Here is a 17,608-nt window from a genome sequence, read left to right on the forward strand (position 1 = left end):
TCTTTCAGTAATTATCTATCCATAGTTAAAACTCTCAGATTATCAGGTCCTTAAGCACATACCATATGAATAACAGGAATAATTGGAGGAAACTAGACCCAGTACAGACTTTTTTCTCTCCAAAAGAAACCCCACTGTTTTGGTGAGAAAATGTTTAAACTCTCTCTCTCTCTCCCTCCTCCTCCTCCTCCTCCTCCTCCTCCTCCTCCTCCTCCTCGTCCTCCTCCTCCTCCTCCTCCTCGTCCTCCTCTTCCTCCTCCTCCTCCTCCTCCTCTTCCTCCTCCTCCTCCTCGTCCTCCTCCTCCTTCTTGTCCTCCTCCTCCTCCTCGTCCTCCTCCTCCTCCTCGTCCTTCTCTTCCTCCCCCCCCCCCTTGTAGCCCTGGATTCTCTAGGCCAGGCTGGCCTTGAACCCAGAGATCTGCCTGCCTCTGCCTCCTAATTAAAGGTGGGTGCCTGGTGGTCCACCCGGCTAATATTTAAACCCTTTCTCTAAAATAGTTTCTGTTTCGGCTAGTTTTTCCTCTGACGCTCTAGATAAGCAGGTGAGGTGGATGCTGGATTTGGTTTACTTGAAAGAGTGAGTCTTTGGGAGAGAGAGAGAGAGAGAGGAACAAGCCTGGCTTTATGCGAGCAAGCCAACAGCCACGAAAGCTTGTCCAGAGATAGCATCACGAGGCTTGTTCTCCAGAGTTCCCAAACAACTACCCGTGCCATCAACACAGCAGTGTGGCGAGAGCCCAGCTGGCGGCACTGCGGAAGCGCATGCGCAATCCCTTCCCAATTATTTGCAGCAACGAAAACATTGAATCCTGGAGTAACCCCTTCCCTGCGCCCTGCACTGTTCCCAAGAGGTGGGAATAGATGGGAGTCTTCCTTCGTACAATAGCTTCAGGCAATTGGGAACAGAGCCTGCAGCTTGGGTTTGCAAAAGAATGGAACCCATGACATCATGGGTTTGTGGAGAGTTACACTTGTCAACTGTCCTGGGGATCTGTCGCCCCGAGTGGCAGATTTAAGAGGCACTTGGCAAGTCGCTTCTGAAGCACACCTATTTATGTACCTTATACCCAGTTCTTTGCCATAAAATTAAATCAGAAAGAAACAGTGAAGAGCTATCAGTAATAGCAACAGTGATAATCCCAGAGTTCATTTATTTGAGGAATATCTCCCTAATGGCAGGGAGCATGCTAGACACTCAGGGAGTATTTCTGTAGGTGTGGCCTGCACCTCCTTAAGGAGCTCACAAAAGAATGTGACGGCTGCCACAGCAGAAGTGAGTATAGGGTACTGGGGTACACACATGTGGTACACACGTACAGTAGAGTTACCCCAAGTTTAGGTAAAGGTGGAGCTTAAGCAAAGTCCTTAAGGATGAATATGAATTATCTAATTATCCACCCACCCACCCATCCATCCATCCACCCAACCATCCATTCACCCACCCACCCAACTGTTCATCCACCCACCCACCCATCCATTCATCCATCCATCCACCCACCCAATCATCCATCCATCCACCCAACCATCCATTCACCCACCCACCCAACTGTTCATCCACCCAACCAACCATCCATCCATCCACCCACCCAATCATCCATCCATCCATCCATTCATCCATCCATCCACCTACCCAACCAGCTGTCTATCCATCCATCCATCCATCCATCCATCCATCCATCCATCCATCCATCTCTCTACCAACCCACCCACCCACCCAAAATAAGACTGAATTAGAACTTAGGCCAGTGGATGAGAAGTAGAACTTGATGGAGAGGACCCATTGACAGTAGACCCATAAAGATGTACTGCCACTCAGTCCCAGCCACTGTTTCTTCCTTCTCTTTGATTGTGTTGGTGCCTCTTGTGGAAACCCAAAGTGTGGCTCCCAGTTCCCTTCTCCCCTGTCATTTTATACACCCATCCTTCTGGCTGTGGCAACTCAATGGAGTCAGAACACAATCGCCACTGGTTCCATAAGTGAGCAAGACCGGTTTTTGTGAATGCCTCAGGATTTCTACGAGTGTTTCAGAAACGGCAGCATTCAATGGATGAAGTTGTCCCTACCTGGGCTTAGTTCCCAGGCCTTCTTCCTCTTTCCTACCCATACTGGTATCCTCGATTATCCCAAGCAAGTGTCAAAGCTTGAGATATAGTCTATAAACTGTCAACATCTCTGAACTCTAATCCTTCTCAGTGTCTGCACTTGGGTGTTTAATAAACAGCTTACACTTAGCATGTCAAAAATCAGCTTCTGTCTCCCCGCCCTAGAGTCTTCTGCTTCTCAGCAAAGGGCTGTTGTATTCTTCCAGGTGTACAAGTTACGAGCATCCTTATAGTTCCCTTTTATCCTCTCCTCCCTCCTTCCCCTCCCCCTTCTGTTTCTTTGTCTCTTACACACACACACACACACACACACACACACACACACACACCACTTACCCAGTCTGTCAGCAAATGTGTTAGCTCTTTCTAAACACACCCAGAATCCAACTTTTTTTATTTTTTTATTTTTTTTGCCACCTCCACTGTCACCCTCTGCCCATCTAGCCTCTGTGAGGTCTGGTCTGATTTCTGCCATGCATTCCCGCTGGTCCCTAATTCCTCCTTCACCCTGCCTCCCTGTGTAGTCTTTTCTTAACATGCATCTTAAAAATATATTATATTAACCATTTGTTTAAAATCTCCCATACCATAATAGCACTCGGGGTAAAAACTAATGCCATGATAAGGAAGTTAAACCAATTGGTGGTGTAAACTGGATTTTTTTTTTAAGTATAAGAAGATGCTGAAAATAATGATTTGATTTTAAGTGATCTGGGAGTGAATTTGGACTTCCCTGTGGTACCTGCTTTGGAGATCCACCTCCTCGCTGCTGCCCATCTTCCCTCCGATCTCACCTACCCAGCTAAATCAGCAGCAGCTGCCTCGTGTTTCTGAAAGACCAGGCCAGCAGGCCCAGGGCGCTTGCTTTTCCTGACCAGGCCTGCAGCCGCTCACAACTTTCTTCTGGAACTCTATCCTACAGTCGTCATGATTTTTCCCCTGGGAGCTCTGCCTAAGCATTCATCCCTCTTCTGAACAACCTCTTCTCTTCCCTGCTTAGCATTTTTCTTACCATCCATCCATCCATCCATCCATCCATCCATCCATCCATCCGAGTCTACAGGGACAAACAAACCTCCAAAAACCTTCTCTCTGCAAATTAGGTTTCCCCCCAACTATTCCTAAAGAGAAAGAATGAGCTGTGAATATTTTGCAAGGATCACTCCTTAGTAAGTGTGTAACACTCGGCACAATCAGTAAACAGTTTGTAGTTCATCCAATTCAGTTCCAATTCGAGGAATGTATCTTAGACATTTACTTCTTATAGGAGTCTGTGCTGGTGAGAGCTTTGGGGGCTGGCATCTGCAGAGTGGAAACAATGATACAAAGAACAATGGCCTTCAATGAACAAATCCTGTGGGAGTGGAAGAGATAGGAGGCAGGTTCCAATAGCAGAGAGTCTCCCACGTTCCCACACACCTCCCGCCGCAGGTCAGAAGCAGTCTAATGTGAATCACCTCACGCGTTTTTGGAGCTCCCAGCACCTAATACCCTTCATCTCTATTCCGGTTTTGAAGGTTCCCTACGTCTTGAGGCCGCCCCACATGTTTGGACACACCTGACTTCCAGGTATCTCCCTCTCACATGCTCTTTCATCGTGAAACCTTAATATTTCAATGACTCACTATGAAAATTTGACATTTTGCAATCTGATTTCGCAAAGTTTCCAGAATATTTTGACCAAATATTGGCAAAGTTAAAGTATCCAATAGGATAAGTACAAAACAAACAAATGCAAAACAGACTTTAAAAAAAAAAAAAAAGAAACCAACCAGGGTATTATTGTGTTGGTGGAAACTCAGGTGGCTGTGGACATGGCTTGGCTCAGCAGGCAAAGTGACCACACAAGCATGAAGACTTGAGTTTGGGTCCCCAGCACCTGCATAAAAGCTCGTGCTACATGGTAGCAAGCTCCTGCTATGTTGAGTGTGCATAGAGCAAGGAGGCAGGGCCCTGGAGCTTGCTGGCTGGCCTGTTGAGCTAAACTGGTGAGCTCCAGGTTAAGTGAGAGACTTAATAAGATGGGGAGTGATAGAGGAAGATGTGTGTATGTGTGTATACCTGTATTATACAATTATAGCTAATGGAGAACGTCAAGACGACAGACACATTAATACATTAGATAACTAACTTCGAGAAACTTCTTTGAGTAGTTACTAGCTAGGTGGAAGGTACTCCCCTCCTCTCCAAAACAAACCAATCAAGAAGCATGCTCAGTGACTCCAGAAAGCCGCATACTCCTTCCTATATAATTTATTTTAAAGCAGTGGGTCTCAGCTTGTGGGCCACGACCTCTTTGTGCTTTTTCACGGGGGACTCCTAAAGCCATCCAAAAGCACAGGTATTTACATTAATATTTACAGCAGCAAAATTATAGTTATAAAATAGCCATGAAAATAATTTTACGGTTGGGGGTCACCACAGCATGAGGAACTGTATTCAAGGGTTACAGCATTAGGAAGGTTGAGAATCACTGGGCTAATGCTAAATCTTCAGTTGTTATAAGTATCTTTACAACATTAGCAACCAGCCATTTCTTAAACCAAAGTATATAACATCTCAAATTACCCATCAGTCTGGACAGTCTCTACAGTCTCTAGCAGTCACAGAGTAATCTAGTTTTATTCTTATTGTCTACTTAACGAATTCTTCTTCAGCAGTTTTTCTCCACTTATTTATTGGGGTGGGGTTTATGCCACGGCACATGTGTAGAGGTCAGAGGACAGTTTGCAAGAGTGAGCTCTTTCCTTCTGTTAGTGGGTCCTGAGGATCCAGCTCAGGTCATCAGGCTTGTCGCAAGTGTGCTTAGCTTCTGAGCCATCCCGACAGCCTTCTTCTCTACTTTGAAGTTATACTAGAACTTACTCATATCGTTAATTCTACGGTAAGTTCACTACCCCATCTCTCAGATTGGCTAGCTCATCGCTCATTTGACTCTGAGTTCCTCTGACTCACCACGTCTCCATTTTTATGTCTTTGAAAAGCGGTTCATGTTGATGCCTGACCACATAGGGTTCTTCTTGTTCTGCTTTTTGATACAGAGTCTTTCTACATAGCCCCGGCTATCTTGGAACTCACTCTGTAGACCAGGCTGGCCCCAAACTCACAGAGCTCCCTCCACCTCTGCTTCCCCAGGGCTGAGATTAAAGGCGAGCCCCACCATGCCCAGCTTCAATGGGGTTCTAGGAAGAAAGCAGTCTGCAGCATGCTTACAGGGTCCTTCCGATCGGAAGGCCACTTAGATCTTAGCTCTCCATCAATCACTGCTACTGTTGGAGAGACAGATGTCAGCAGCCGAGGAAAAGAGCAGCCAAGTGAAGAGCATTGTTTACAAAGCATCCCTATTCCTGTATTAGCTTGTTTTATTCTTCAAGTTAAAAAAAAATCCCAAGCATAGTTTAGCACAGAATCCACGTAAATAGGTGTAAAAACCCAATCAGCTGATTGGTTTCTGCACTATAGACTTTGGTCACCTCTATTAGAATCCAAACTTTTGAATATCATAAAGAGACAACAAAATGCTTGGACCTTAAAGGGCATGCCATCTACGCAAGTATTTGGGGGGCTAATGATAGGCTGCCCTAGGTTACTAAAGGAGTCAGTGCAGAAATGCCCCCTCACCCAATAGGCTGTAAGATCGCAAAGAATAGGAATGTGCACAGTCCCCGAGGTCACACTACCCAGCTTGTCACAGGCGCGTTTCAGCTTAGTGTGTGTCGTGGGAACAGAAGTCAGGAAGACAGGAGGGGGTAGTTGTAAGGAAGCCATTTAAACTCTCCAGCCTGAGTAGTATTCTCTTCCCCCGTCATCATCGTACCCCTACCCCTACCTCCAGGTGACATTAAAGACCTTTTCAGATACTCTCATCCTAATGAAGTGGTTTTTGATTGATTAGGGGGGAAAAAAGGATTTTGATTGCTCTGTGTCATAGTAATTAACGACCGATTTCAATTTACTTTTTTTTTAGACACGTCACTCCGGGGGGTTGGAGCCCAGGCTGACCTCGAACTCGTGATCCTCCTGCCTCTGCCTCCATCAGCAAATCCTACCAGAATGCGCCAGCACAACCAGCTAAAAAGCAATCTTTCTGGGCTGAGTATGTGGCTCCAAGTAGAGAGCTTGCCCAACATGTCCGAGGCCCTGGGTTCAACCACGGCATTTGTCTCCCACAAAGCAGACTGGATGGATTAATGCACCTACGTTCCGAAAGCCCTCTTTCAGAGTGTGGTCTCTCCAGCTTTGTCGATAGAGGCATGAGACTCTTTAGGAGGGCAGCTATAAGATCTCAGGGCTCAGATCCAGATTTCTGAATGAACCCTGGGAGCCAAATTATGTCAGGCGCATAACTACGCATGCCTACCGAAGCTGTGAGCAAGGCATATAGAATTCGGGAAGATACAGATCGACGAGATTATTGGCAAGCGAGAAATGGAACCTGAGACTGTCCTGTTTGAAATCCGAGCCACGGACTTGTTTTTCTGAACACTTTGTTTCCAAAGATACAACCTGGTGGTTTGCAGTGTTAGCGGCAAAATTCACTGTAGCTCAGCGCGATTCATTCTGCTCTACTTCTGTTTTAGAATAAATAATGAGAGGTCAGTTCTCCAATGGTCCGAGGGGGCTTCCTTTGGCTCTGATCTTGAAGCAAGGCTCTCTTAGTGCTCTAGGGGGCGCTAAGCTGAACTCACGGTTTCCTCGCCCTTGAAACAGAAGTCTGCTAAAGTAGCGGGAGTAACCTAAAACGTTTACAACGTGTATTTAAAAGGGTATCTGTCCATTAAAATCCCTGATAAAAATTGTAGTCTCTGCTTGGAATGTGATGTAAGTATTGGTGACAATAACTATTTAATATTGTGCACAAGTGTGTGCGTGTGGTGCACATTTGTGTGCATGTGCACATTTGTGTTTAGGCGCACATGCGCATGTGTGGATGCTAGCAGACAAGGTTAGATGTTGTTCCTCCGGGGCTGTCTATTTTTTTTTCCTTTTTTAAAGCCAGGGTCTCACTGGCCTAGAGATCACCAAGTAGCCTGGACTGCCTAGGTCTGCCTTCCCAGGGCGGGGATTTCAAGTGTGTGGCACCGTGCCCAGCTTTTTTATGTGGGTTCTGGGATGGGAAACAGGTCCTTGTGCTTGCAAGGCAAACCCTTGAGAGACTGAGCTACCCAGCAGTTTAGTTTGTGCTTCCAGGGCGGCTCAGGTAAGTATTGTATCAGTGATCTCTGCATAATCGTGAAATCGCTGCCCTAACCCAGGGTGGCACCTGCTCGTTCACTATTTCTGCTACTGCTTTACACACACATGTGGCCCGGTAATGCTAGCCTCTGGGTCAATCCCAAAGTAGTTTCAGAGTTCAAACTATTGTTGTTGTTGTTGTTTTTAGCATAAAGTGTTCTCCACATGAGAAAACAAGGAGCCTAACTTATCTTTCTCTTTCCTGCTTCATATCTCTAAAAATGCCCATCATAACAGTGTATAAAAGGCTTACAATATGAAGCAAGCTTTAAGGACTATTAAGAAGAATGGGAAACAGTGGCAGACCATGCCCTTCCTGGCTCTGGTTCCAGTATCACTGTCCTTGAGTGCTTTGGGGCTGAACTCATAGACACAGGCGTTGGGACTCTGTGTCAGAGACCCCGGGGAAGAAGGAATTCCCACGCTATACACTGCATCAGGTCCCAGCACAAGCAGATCCTCTACCAACCCAAAGCAGAACTGGTAGCGCCGTGAACAGCGCTTGACACGCAGCAGGGACTCAATAAATGTTTGCTAAACACTGCCATCTGGGAAGCCTGTGAGTAGTTGTGTAAAGGCTGCAGGGAGCTGCTTATCTAGGCGACTATAGCCTTCATGTCATGAGTGTTGGGATGCGTGCCCGACGCCCAGCTCCTACTTTCCCAACCGGGGCAGTGTTGACATCTTGGGCTAGATAATTCTGTTGGAGAAGGAGTAGAGAATGCTGCTCTGTGCACTGTCAGGGACCTAGCTCTATCCCTGGCTTCCTAGATCCCAGTGGCATTCACCGCTCCTCATAGGGCAAAAGTGTCTCCAGGGAGCACTAGATATCCTGATGCCAGGGGATTATGTAAGACAACCCCTGAGTGCACATTACTTATCTAGTCTTTAAATTCGTGGTAGGTATCAGCATCAGAAGATGACACTCCCCCCCCTCAGCTCCCTCTCAATATTTTCCTTTTTTTTTTTAATTTTATTTTATACATACGAGTGTTTTACCTGTGTGTATGTCTGTGTACCATGTGTGTGCCTGGTACCCATGAAAGTCAGAGAAGGCATGGTATCCCCTAGTACTGGAGTTACAGATGGCTGTGAGCTGCCACATGTGGCTGCTGGGACTCGAACTTGGGTCCTCTGGAAGAGCAGCCATTGCTCTTAATCGCTGAGCCATCTCTCCAGCCCTCTTTGTTGTTCCTGAATCAGCATTTCTTGGTTCAGTTGTTGAAAGCATCAGAGTCTCTCGGCTTGCTTTCATTGACTTCGCTGTCTGTCTTTCTCATACACCTAGGGAGAACTTCCCAGGAGCCTCTATGAGAGTGAAAAAGCCCTATGCTCCCCATAGGGGAGAGAAAATAAACAGAAATTGGACCTGTAGCTGGCAAGACCAATTTACAGAAAGAATATGGCCTGACTTTGGGCAGAGGAAAGAGGACAGACCCAAGTCCCTAAGTGGAGTTCATGTGTATGTGAGCCTCAAATCGTCCTTTGTATTAAAAGGAACAATCTCCCTTTGCTTTCCACACATTCTTGTCACCTTTTTTTTCTTTTTTATTTATTTATTTATTTATTTATTAAAGATTTCTGCCTCCTCCCCGCCACTGCCTCCCATTTCCCTCCCCCTCCCCGATCAAGTTCCCCTCCCCCAATCAAGTCCCCCTCCTCATCAGCCCAAAGAGCCATCAGGGTTCCCTGACCTGTGGGAAGTCCGAGGACCACCCACCTCAATCCAGGTCTAATAAGGTGAGCATCCAAACTGCCTATGCTCCCACAAAGCCAGTACGTGCAATAGGATCAAAAACCCATTGCCATTGTTTTTGAGTTCGCAGTAGTCCTCATTGTCCCATTCTTGTCACCTTAACACCAAACCTCCAAAGGGTATGTGTGTGTCTGTCTGTTTGTATACACATACATGTCTGTATGATTCATGTACATGTGTGTGGAGACCAGACGTTGAGGGCTAGCACCCTCCCTTATCTTTTTTCTATTTTCTTTGTGTGTGTGCAGTGTATGTGTGTGCATGTGTAATAGGCATGTACATGTATGTATACATGCTTGTGGAGAGTAGGGGCAGCTGGTGGACATCTTCCTCAATCACTTCTCTGCCTTAGATGCCTGTGTGTAATGCATGTGCAGTCTATGTGTGTGAGCATGTGTGTATATCATGCATTTGGAGGCAGGAGGTTGACATCTTTCACTACGATTCTCCGCCTTAGCTTTTGAGATAGCACCTCTCACTGAACCCCGAGTTTGCCAATTGGCTAGATTAGCCCGCCGGCAAGCAGGCCTTAGGGACCTATTATGTTATTTTACATCTGTGCCAAGGATCTGAATTTAAATCCTCATGCTTGTTATCTCAGGGGCTTGATCAACCAACTGATTGATCCCCCCAGGCTCTCTACCTTCCTTTATGAAACAGGGTCTCTCACTGAATCCATGGCTCACTGATTTGGCTGGAATGGCTGGCCAACAAGACCCATGGATCCTCCTGTCTCTACCTTCCCAACCCCAAGGTTGCAAGCATTCATCCTCACACCCAGCTTTTTCCGTGGGGGTTCTGAACTAAGGTCATCACGCCTGCAAGGGAAGCCATTCAGCAACCGAGTCATCTTCTCAGACCCTCTCTTCACAGTCTTTTGATAAAGGTATCCCTTCCCCTCCCCCGACTTTGTTTTATTTCCTGCCTATTTATGTTATGAATATCAGGAAAACATCACCACGTGATTCATGAGCAGTCTTTCTCAGCAACACAGTAAACACCTCCGCTAGCTGAGGGACCAGCAGCCTGAGCATCCTGAGTAGAGAGAGGGTACACATGCAAAAACCAGAACCTTAGAATCCTGACGAAAATCCAGCCACTGGGCCGCCTGTCTGAGAACAACGGCACATCCATGTCCAAGGGTGAGAAATAATTTATGACAAAGCTCACGAAAAATTCTAATTTCCTTCATGTTGCTACAAGTACAGCTTCACGCTTTTAAAAAAATGTGGGCTGGTGGCATTTTTCTCTCCTCTCTCCCCTTCCAGTGTAGAGTTAAACAGGTGCCCTTACCTCTCCTCCAGTGCACGGGAAAGCACTGGAGTATCTCGATGTGCAGAGAGCTCCCTTCTTGACCACATCGTCTTCCAGGCCGAAAGTAGCCGAGCAGTTGGTTGCAAAGTACTTGTAAGGTTTCCATGTCTTTCCAAAGTCCTGGGACCGGTCCAGCACCATGGCTGCAGGCCTGGGGGACTTGAACACCATAATGAGGTGGGTAAAGTAGAACTCTGCTTCCAGGTCTAACTGGATCTTTTCTCTGTGCACGTCCTCCGCAGACTGCCACCACGTCCGCGGAAACCGGAAAGACGAATCAGCCATGGCCGAGGGCGGGTGGGCTAGGTGAGAGTGGGCCGCGTTACACTTCTCGCATTTGGGCTGCCGGCAGGTGAGGTCGGCGTTCTCGCTGTAGAAGCAGAAGAGTTCGGTGGCGTTCTGGCCACAGGTGCTGTCTGCCCGGAGTTTTCTCCCAAGAGCCAGGTTGCCCATGCGAGGGTTGCAGGCCTTCTCACAGCGAGAATTAGCGCCAGCTACTCCGCTTAGTCCTGTGGAGGGGAGAGCAGAGGTCCTTCAAGACAAACTCACTGGAAATGGGAGTGGTCTGCTGTGTCCCTGATTTACCCACAACAGTCAAGATATCCTCCAAAGACCTCTGGCCTTTCTATATGAGGAGTTACCAAACGGGACCATGAACACTATCAGACATAGTGATTCGTGTATACAAGTATGTGTGTGTGTTCAGGTGTGCAACTGAATGTGTGTACAAGTGAGTGTGTGCATGTGTAGGCCAGAATACCTTGGGTATTGTTCCTTATGATACCATTTACCTTTCCTTGTTGCTTTTATATTTTTGGTTGTGAGCCTAGCCTTTAACGGCTGAGCCATCCCTCCAGGCCTCCTTGTTGCTTTTAAATTTATCGTGTGTGTGTGTGTGTGTGTGTGTGTGTGTGTGTGTATGCATGTGCACACAGGTGCACGAAGAAGCCAGAAGAGGGTACTGGAACCTCTGGAACTGGAGTCACAGAGAGTTGTAAGTCCTAGTGTTCAGTGCTAGGAACAGAACCCACGTCTTCTGCAAAAGCAGCCAGTGCTCTTACTCACTGAGCCATCTCTTCAGCCCTCTACCTTGTGGTTTTGAGACAGAGTCTCTCACCGGCCTGGAACTGCCAAGTGGCCTAGCCTAGCTAGCCCGTGAGATGTGCAGGTCTACTGGTCTCAGCCTCTCTGGTGTTGTAAATGCACTATCACACCTCAATTTTTGATGTGATTGCTGGGTACTGAACCCAGAATCTCATGCTTATGTGACAAGCATCTTGGCATCTGAGCTAGCAATCTCTCCATCTCCTTCATTTTCTTTATTATTTGTTATTCTAGCCAGTAAATGGGGCAATCTCCTAGGAAAATCAACACGAAATATTTAACAAATAAACAGTGGGACCTCAGTTCAGGTGGCAAAGCTAGAAATCACTGGCTCTTAAAGGTGTGATATCCATGTCTAATATTAACTAAATGTGACTATTAAAAAAAAATACCCTCCAAACTACCAAACAATGGGAAACCTTATAGTCCCCGCTCTCTAATTCTTAAGTGTTTCTCCCTATGGCAGGTTTGCAGTACCTACCTGTTAGCCCAGCTGGAGAATGTTGGTGGGCTGGCCCACCAAACCGCCCCTCTAACAAATGCCATGAACTAAGCATCGTCTTAAAGAGACATACTCTTCCTCCCAAGGTTCCCACCCACCTTACTGTTTCAGGAGTACTTAGAACGATAAACAGTATCCACTTAGTCACATTCTGGCTACCTGTCATAATCCTTTAATTCGGGTTTGCCATTTTAATTATGAATACCGTAAGCAAAAAAAATTGTCCATTTAAGAAAAATTAAAACACAGAGGAAAAGAGGGAAAAGGAAACCGAACCCCAAATTCTGGCTAATTGAATGTTTCTGCTTAAGAGACAGACCTCTGAATTGTTATCATAGGGGCACTGGATGGGAGGCAAATGACAGCTTTGATGGGAGAGGAGAGATATCACACAGTGACAATCACCGCCTCACACAGGCTCGGGCCAAATGAGGGGCTTCCACGGGCGTTACGTTTTAAGTGTCAAATGAAAACGCGTCCCGTGCTCAGACTGTTTGCCATTGTTCTGACTAGCGGGCGCAACAGCTGCCTGTAGCCAGAAACACACAAACACACGGTGTTATGACTCACCTGTGAAACATCCAGGGGGAAAGCGCATACTGCCTGTACAAGTAGCTGTGACTTGCAACACTCGCCCCGGTGCTTTTTTTTTTTTTACAACCTCTTGATTGCTCCCTTATTTTTTTCCGGGGGGGGGGGGCGGGCGTCATAACATGACTTGGAAAGGGGAAAGTTTATGAAAAGTTCACTTTGGGGATATGGGAGCATGGATGTGCAACGTGTAATAAGGAGTGTGCGCAGGAAGGATTCAAGTGAGCTCTTTAACATTGAGAAGTCTGACAGATCCTTGGGGAAAAAAATGAATAAAAGTTACCGCACCCTAATAATTTGGGAATAGTTATCGATGAGCAAAAACAGTGGAGATCCCTGAACTGATTGTGGCGGGTATACGCTGAGGATGCAGACTTTCCAGCCAGTAGCTCTGAGGAGAGAGTGGAAGCAGCCCAACCAGAAAGATGCCTGCCACAATGCTCTGAATCTTCCAATCGGCACCTCTAACCAACTCTCCTCTCTCCTCTAACTCCACTCTGTAGAGCAAGGATGAAATCAGGGTGCCTCACCATCTTGACCCTGTACCCCACCTTGCTGTACTTAGCTCAACTGAAGACCAGGTGGCCTGCGAGAAGGAAGGGGGAGAAGAAGCTCAGGGACCAGCGAGCCTGCAACCGGTGGCCTAAGGGCAGCCCAAGAGAGCCAGGACTCGGGTGGGAGGGAGAGGACGGCTGACGGTTGCCCCGTAGTCCAGTTACTGAGCCAACCGAGGAGCAGACCCGCCTCCGACCTCCTGCAGAGCCTCGGCCAGGGTACCGATTCCCCAGGGGCGGTCAGCCAGCTCCGGGCAATCACCACCTGAGTGATCCACCCCCCATGGTCCCCAGCTCCGAGTTCTACAACGTTGGGTTGGAGCCACCGACCCGGGAAGAGGGCGCTCACCCTCACCCTAGGTGGCCCTACCTGGCTCCCAAGTACACAAAATAAGATCCGGGAAGGTGGTGATCGCTCTGAGAGAGCGATCTCAGCCCACGCACGCCCAGGGTCTCTGGGCCACCCCTCCTCGTCACTCCTCAGGCCATGGAGAGCCCGGGGATGGCGAGCTGGGTCCTTTGTTCCCCTCGCCAAGTGCAAAGGCAGTTTTTCACCCCCGAGCCAAACCCAGAAAGAAACACTGATCTCTCTATCTCCTGTAGGGCGTACCCAGGATTTCTGGTTATTCAAGGACATGTGTATATCAGTAGCAGGGGGAAAAAAAATCAAGTGTTTGAAAGTGCGGAGTCGCGGGCAAAGGAGATGGAACATGGCCACTCGCTTCATCCTCGGTAGCCGAGCTCAGGGCTCCCTGTCCGGGGTCCCCTACATCCCCCAGTCCCCGAGCTTGGGGGTGAGAGGGGCAGGAGCAAGGAAAGTGGGGTGGGGGCCCGGCCGCGTCACCACCCACCTGCGGCCACCGCCGAGCAGCCCCAGAGCAGCAGCAGCCGTGCGCAGCTCCCCATGGCCGGGCAGCGGCGGGAGCGGGTGGGATGAAGCGGCAGCGGTCCTCGGGAGCACCCGGGGCTCGGTGGTTCTTCCTCCTCCCGGGACGCCAGGCTCGCTCAGTGGGCACCGTGGGCGCGGAGCCGCGGGCCGGGGCCGCGCCGGGCGGCGGGGTGACCGTCGCGCACCGGCCTGGCGGGGCCCGGGCAACTCAGGAGCGGCGGGAGCCCCGGGACCATAGCCGGCCTGGCCGCTGCCCGCCGAGCGGCCCTAAGGGCGGGTGAGCCGCTCGCCCGGGGCTCGGCGCCCGCAGCCGACGCTGAACTTTGCGAGACCTTTCACTTCCCGGCCGCCGCCGCCGCCTCCCGGCCGTCCTCCTCTGCTTTTCCCACCTCCTGTGGCCGCCGCGGCTCGGTCCCGTCCTTCTCCATGGGCAGTTCCATGGGATGCATTTTTATTGCACCGACACCGCGGCGCTCCGGTGCCAGCCCTCCTCCGCCCCTCGCACCTCCACCCCTTCCTCCCGCCCGCCCCCCGCGCTTGACAGCCCGGGCGGTGCAGGCGCTCGGTCCGGTCGTCGTCACCGCCGCCCGGGGAGGGGTCCCTGCCGCCCCCGCTGCGGGCATCTCCCCGCCTGACCTCGCGGGTGCCCTCCAGCACCCACGGGCCTCGCCTGGGAAGCAGTCTCCCACCTTCTCCAGGAACATTCCTGAGAGCAGTTGACTCCCTCCGAATCAGGTCAGGGCATGCCAAGGGGCTTAAAAACCCGCGAAACAGACGAGCTACTACTTTCCAAAATCACCCAGAAAAACAAGCCTTCTCCCCTCCACTTCGCGGCACCCTTTCTCTGGGAGCCCCACGGCCTGGGTTCGCCCCCCCCCCCAATTCAGCCTGGGGTACCGGGACTGAACGCGCGCCAAGTGCTAAGTGTCCTCTGAGTCTTTGCCACCTTTTGGGGGCTGCAGCCCAGCTAACAGCCGTTGCTGACAGGAGCTGAGGGTGTACCCGGTTTGGTGTAAAAGGGTGTTGTCTTTCATCAAACTCAAGGGTCTGAAAGATCAGGATCTCTGACCAGGGAATGGGCTGTTTAAACATCCTGGTCTAGGGCAGGGATGTAACAAAGAGAACGCCTGGGTCCTTGGTGCACACACATTTTTTCAGAGTATGGTGTGCAGGGAGAACGATAATGTTATGAAATATCTTACGAGGAGCAATTTAGCAGCAACCACAAAGCAACTAATTGTAGCTCAGGGCTGGTGTTTATGGAAGGAGATTAAAGAGCACTTCAGCCTGGGATTTCTCTAACTTTACTGAAAATATAATTCTGCTTACCCGTCCCAGGAAACTGGCAAAAGTTAAGTCGAATGCAATTATGTATTGCAGCACTCAGTGTGTGCATTTCAATATTTTCGGAAAAATTACAGAAAACATTGGATCATCAGCATTATAGATGGGCAGTTAGAGCTTGGGGGCACGTGTAGATGTTAATTTATAATGACCCAGCTGGGGACATGTAAGTTTCTACCTCCCAGAAGAAATTGAGTTGAGGTTAGCACAATCCACTTGGGAGGCGTTAAAATTATTCTTTTGGCCAATAACTGGAAGTGGCAGACGACCGGGGAGCCGCCATTAGCTGTGGGTTTTCAAATCCTGGCAATGTCCGAGCTGTCTCTGGCTTTCACAGATAATGCCCCTGTTGAAGTCGCTAAAATGCTTCTCCAACTGTTCTCTTTATTAAACAAACGATAGAAAATCATAACAGCAGACTAAGGCCCTCGGCCCAAATATTAGCCTACTGGCTAAGAGAAAGAAAGAGAAAGACAGTATTTACTATTAATCTCTGAGTCAATATGTTAAGTTGAGGCAGAGCTGATCCATGTCTGATTATGAATTTTAAAAGCATTTGCTGTCTGTACCAATGCTGAGAACTCCTGTGATTGCTTCGTAACTGGGTTTTTTTTTTTTTCTCCTCTAATAAGGACTGCAAGCTCCTTAAATGGCAGTTAGACACTTAGTCTGTGCTGGGCGCAATTATGTTTTTTCTTACTTTGCTCATTATTCTTAACTGAAGATACTTGTCAGACATGCAATAAATGTTCACTGGATGTTTTGACTGAGTTATCTCAAAACTATTGTTACATGCTAAGAATAGAAATGGACGAGAAAACCAGTGAAATAAGTGATTCCCAGCATTCTAGCGGAATGTGTGTTCTCTACCCCAGTTCACGTGTGGATGAGCTCAGAAGAAAAGGTAACGCGCGTTCGAATAGATGTTAGCCGGATGCAGTGTGCTGGCTCCCACCCGCGATCTTCACACTTGATAGCAGAGGAAGGAGGATCATGCTTCCAAGGCCAGCCTGGGCTACACAGCAACTTTGAGTCTAGTTATGACTACTTAAAAATGCTTATCTAGTCTAGAATAGATTCTCATTTCGAGGAAAGGCTCCAAGAGAGAGTTGACCAACATGAGAAGATCTCCTCAGGGGTGAAGCCGTTACTGACTAGGATTTTGTGCTGTGAAATCTTCAAGGACCGATTCAGAATTTTCTGAATGTCCTGGGTTACAGGGAGGGTTGGAGAAACCGCAGAACCTCCACAGCAGGTTTCCAAATGCCACAAATGGACAAATTTAATCGAGAACATTCCTGATGACTTGGAAAGGTGTTAAAAGGACCTCTGATATCTAAAATATCAGAAACTTACTCACGAGTTTCCCTGGGCCATACTTAAATTTTTCCTCCAAGCTCAGTGTGTCCACTTAGGGTATGTTCTGGGGTTCAGTGTGTTGGAAGAACATCCTCGCATGGAGCAGGATGCTGTTAAGGAGAAGGAATGGACCGAGGCATCATCCTAATCAAGAGGATGGTGAAACTAGACCAGCAGACATGAAGACAGAGGCATAAGCCGCAAGACCTCTGCCCCACCCCCCAGAAAAACAAAAGTCCCCCAGTGGCCTGAGGCCTGTTAGCGCAGAGATGAAACACCACAGGTGATAAAGAGACCACCTTACAGAAACTCAGTACAAAACCTGATAACTGAACCCTGGGGCCCAACTTCTCGCCCCACCAGGAGCCCTGTTTTCACCGTGATATCTTTGCCCATTGGACGTGCAATTTTTCTTCTGAGCATCCCAGTGAAGAAAAGATTCAAAAGCATCCCTCCTGTTTTCAGGACGCTTTTATTTAACTGTGGCATTTGTCTTCTTAGAGGCATTTGCAACTATCCAAAGTAAATACAAGTTCTCACACTTTGTGTGTGTGTGTGTGTGTGCGTGCATGTGTGTGTGTGTGTGTGTGTGTGTGTGTTGAGAGTCGTTGAGAGTAGGTTTTATTAAATAGCCCCATATTGGCCTGGCCTGGCCTGGAACCTGCTACTGACGTAGCCCAGGCTAACCCCAAATTCTCAGGGCTCCTGCCTTAGTCTTCTGAGTGCTCGGATGACAACACCCACCTCCTGAGAAGCATCTGTGACTTCTCCGAGCTCGTTAAAACTCTTCTTTATCTCCCCTTTTCAGATACATCCCAACCTGCCTTACATGCAGCACCACCCTTAACTCTAAGTGT

General features: G+C 48.5%; 1 protein-coding gene across 2 annotated transcripts in view; it reads right to left on the reverse strand.

Moving 5' to 3' along the window:
- Positions 1–14,153, reverse strand: part of Ntn4 (netrin 4) — a 100,333-nt gene extending 86,180 nt beyond the window's left edge. For both annotated transcript variants that reach the window (XM_050145633.1, XM_050145632.1), the window contains exons 1-2: positions 14,011–14,153; positions 10,388–10,917 (exon numbers count right to left, since the gene is read on the reverse strand). In XM_050145633.1, the coding sequence (XP_050001590.1) occupies positions 10,388–10,917; positions 14,011–14,065 (585 nt within the window). In that variant the 5' untranslated portion in view covers positions 14,066–14,153. The remainder of the gene's footprint in view (positions 1–10,387; positions 10,918–14,010) is intronic.
- Positions 14,154–17,608: the final 3,455 nt, after the last annotated feature.

This window comes from Alexandromys fortis, unplaced genomic scaffold (genome assembly GCF_014885135.2).
Source record: "Alexandromys fortis isolate MF-2015 unplaced genomic scaffold, M_Fortis_MF-2015_v1.1 scaffold_50, whole genome shotgun sequence".
NCBI lineage: Eukaryota > Metazoa > Chordata > Mammalia > Rodentia > Cricetidae > Alexandromys > Alexandromys fortis.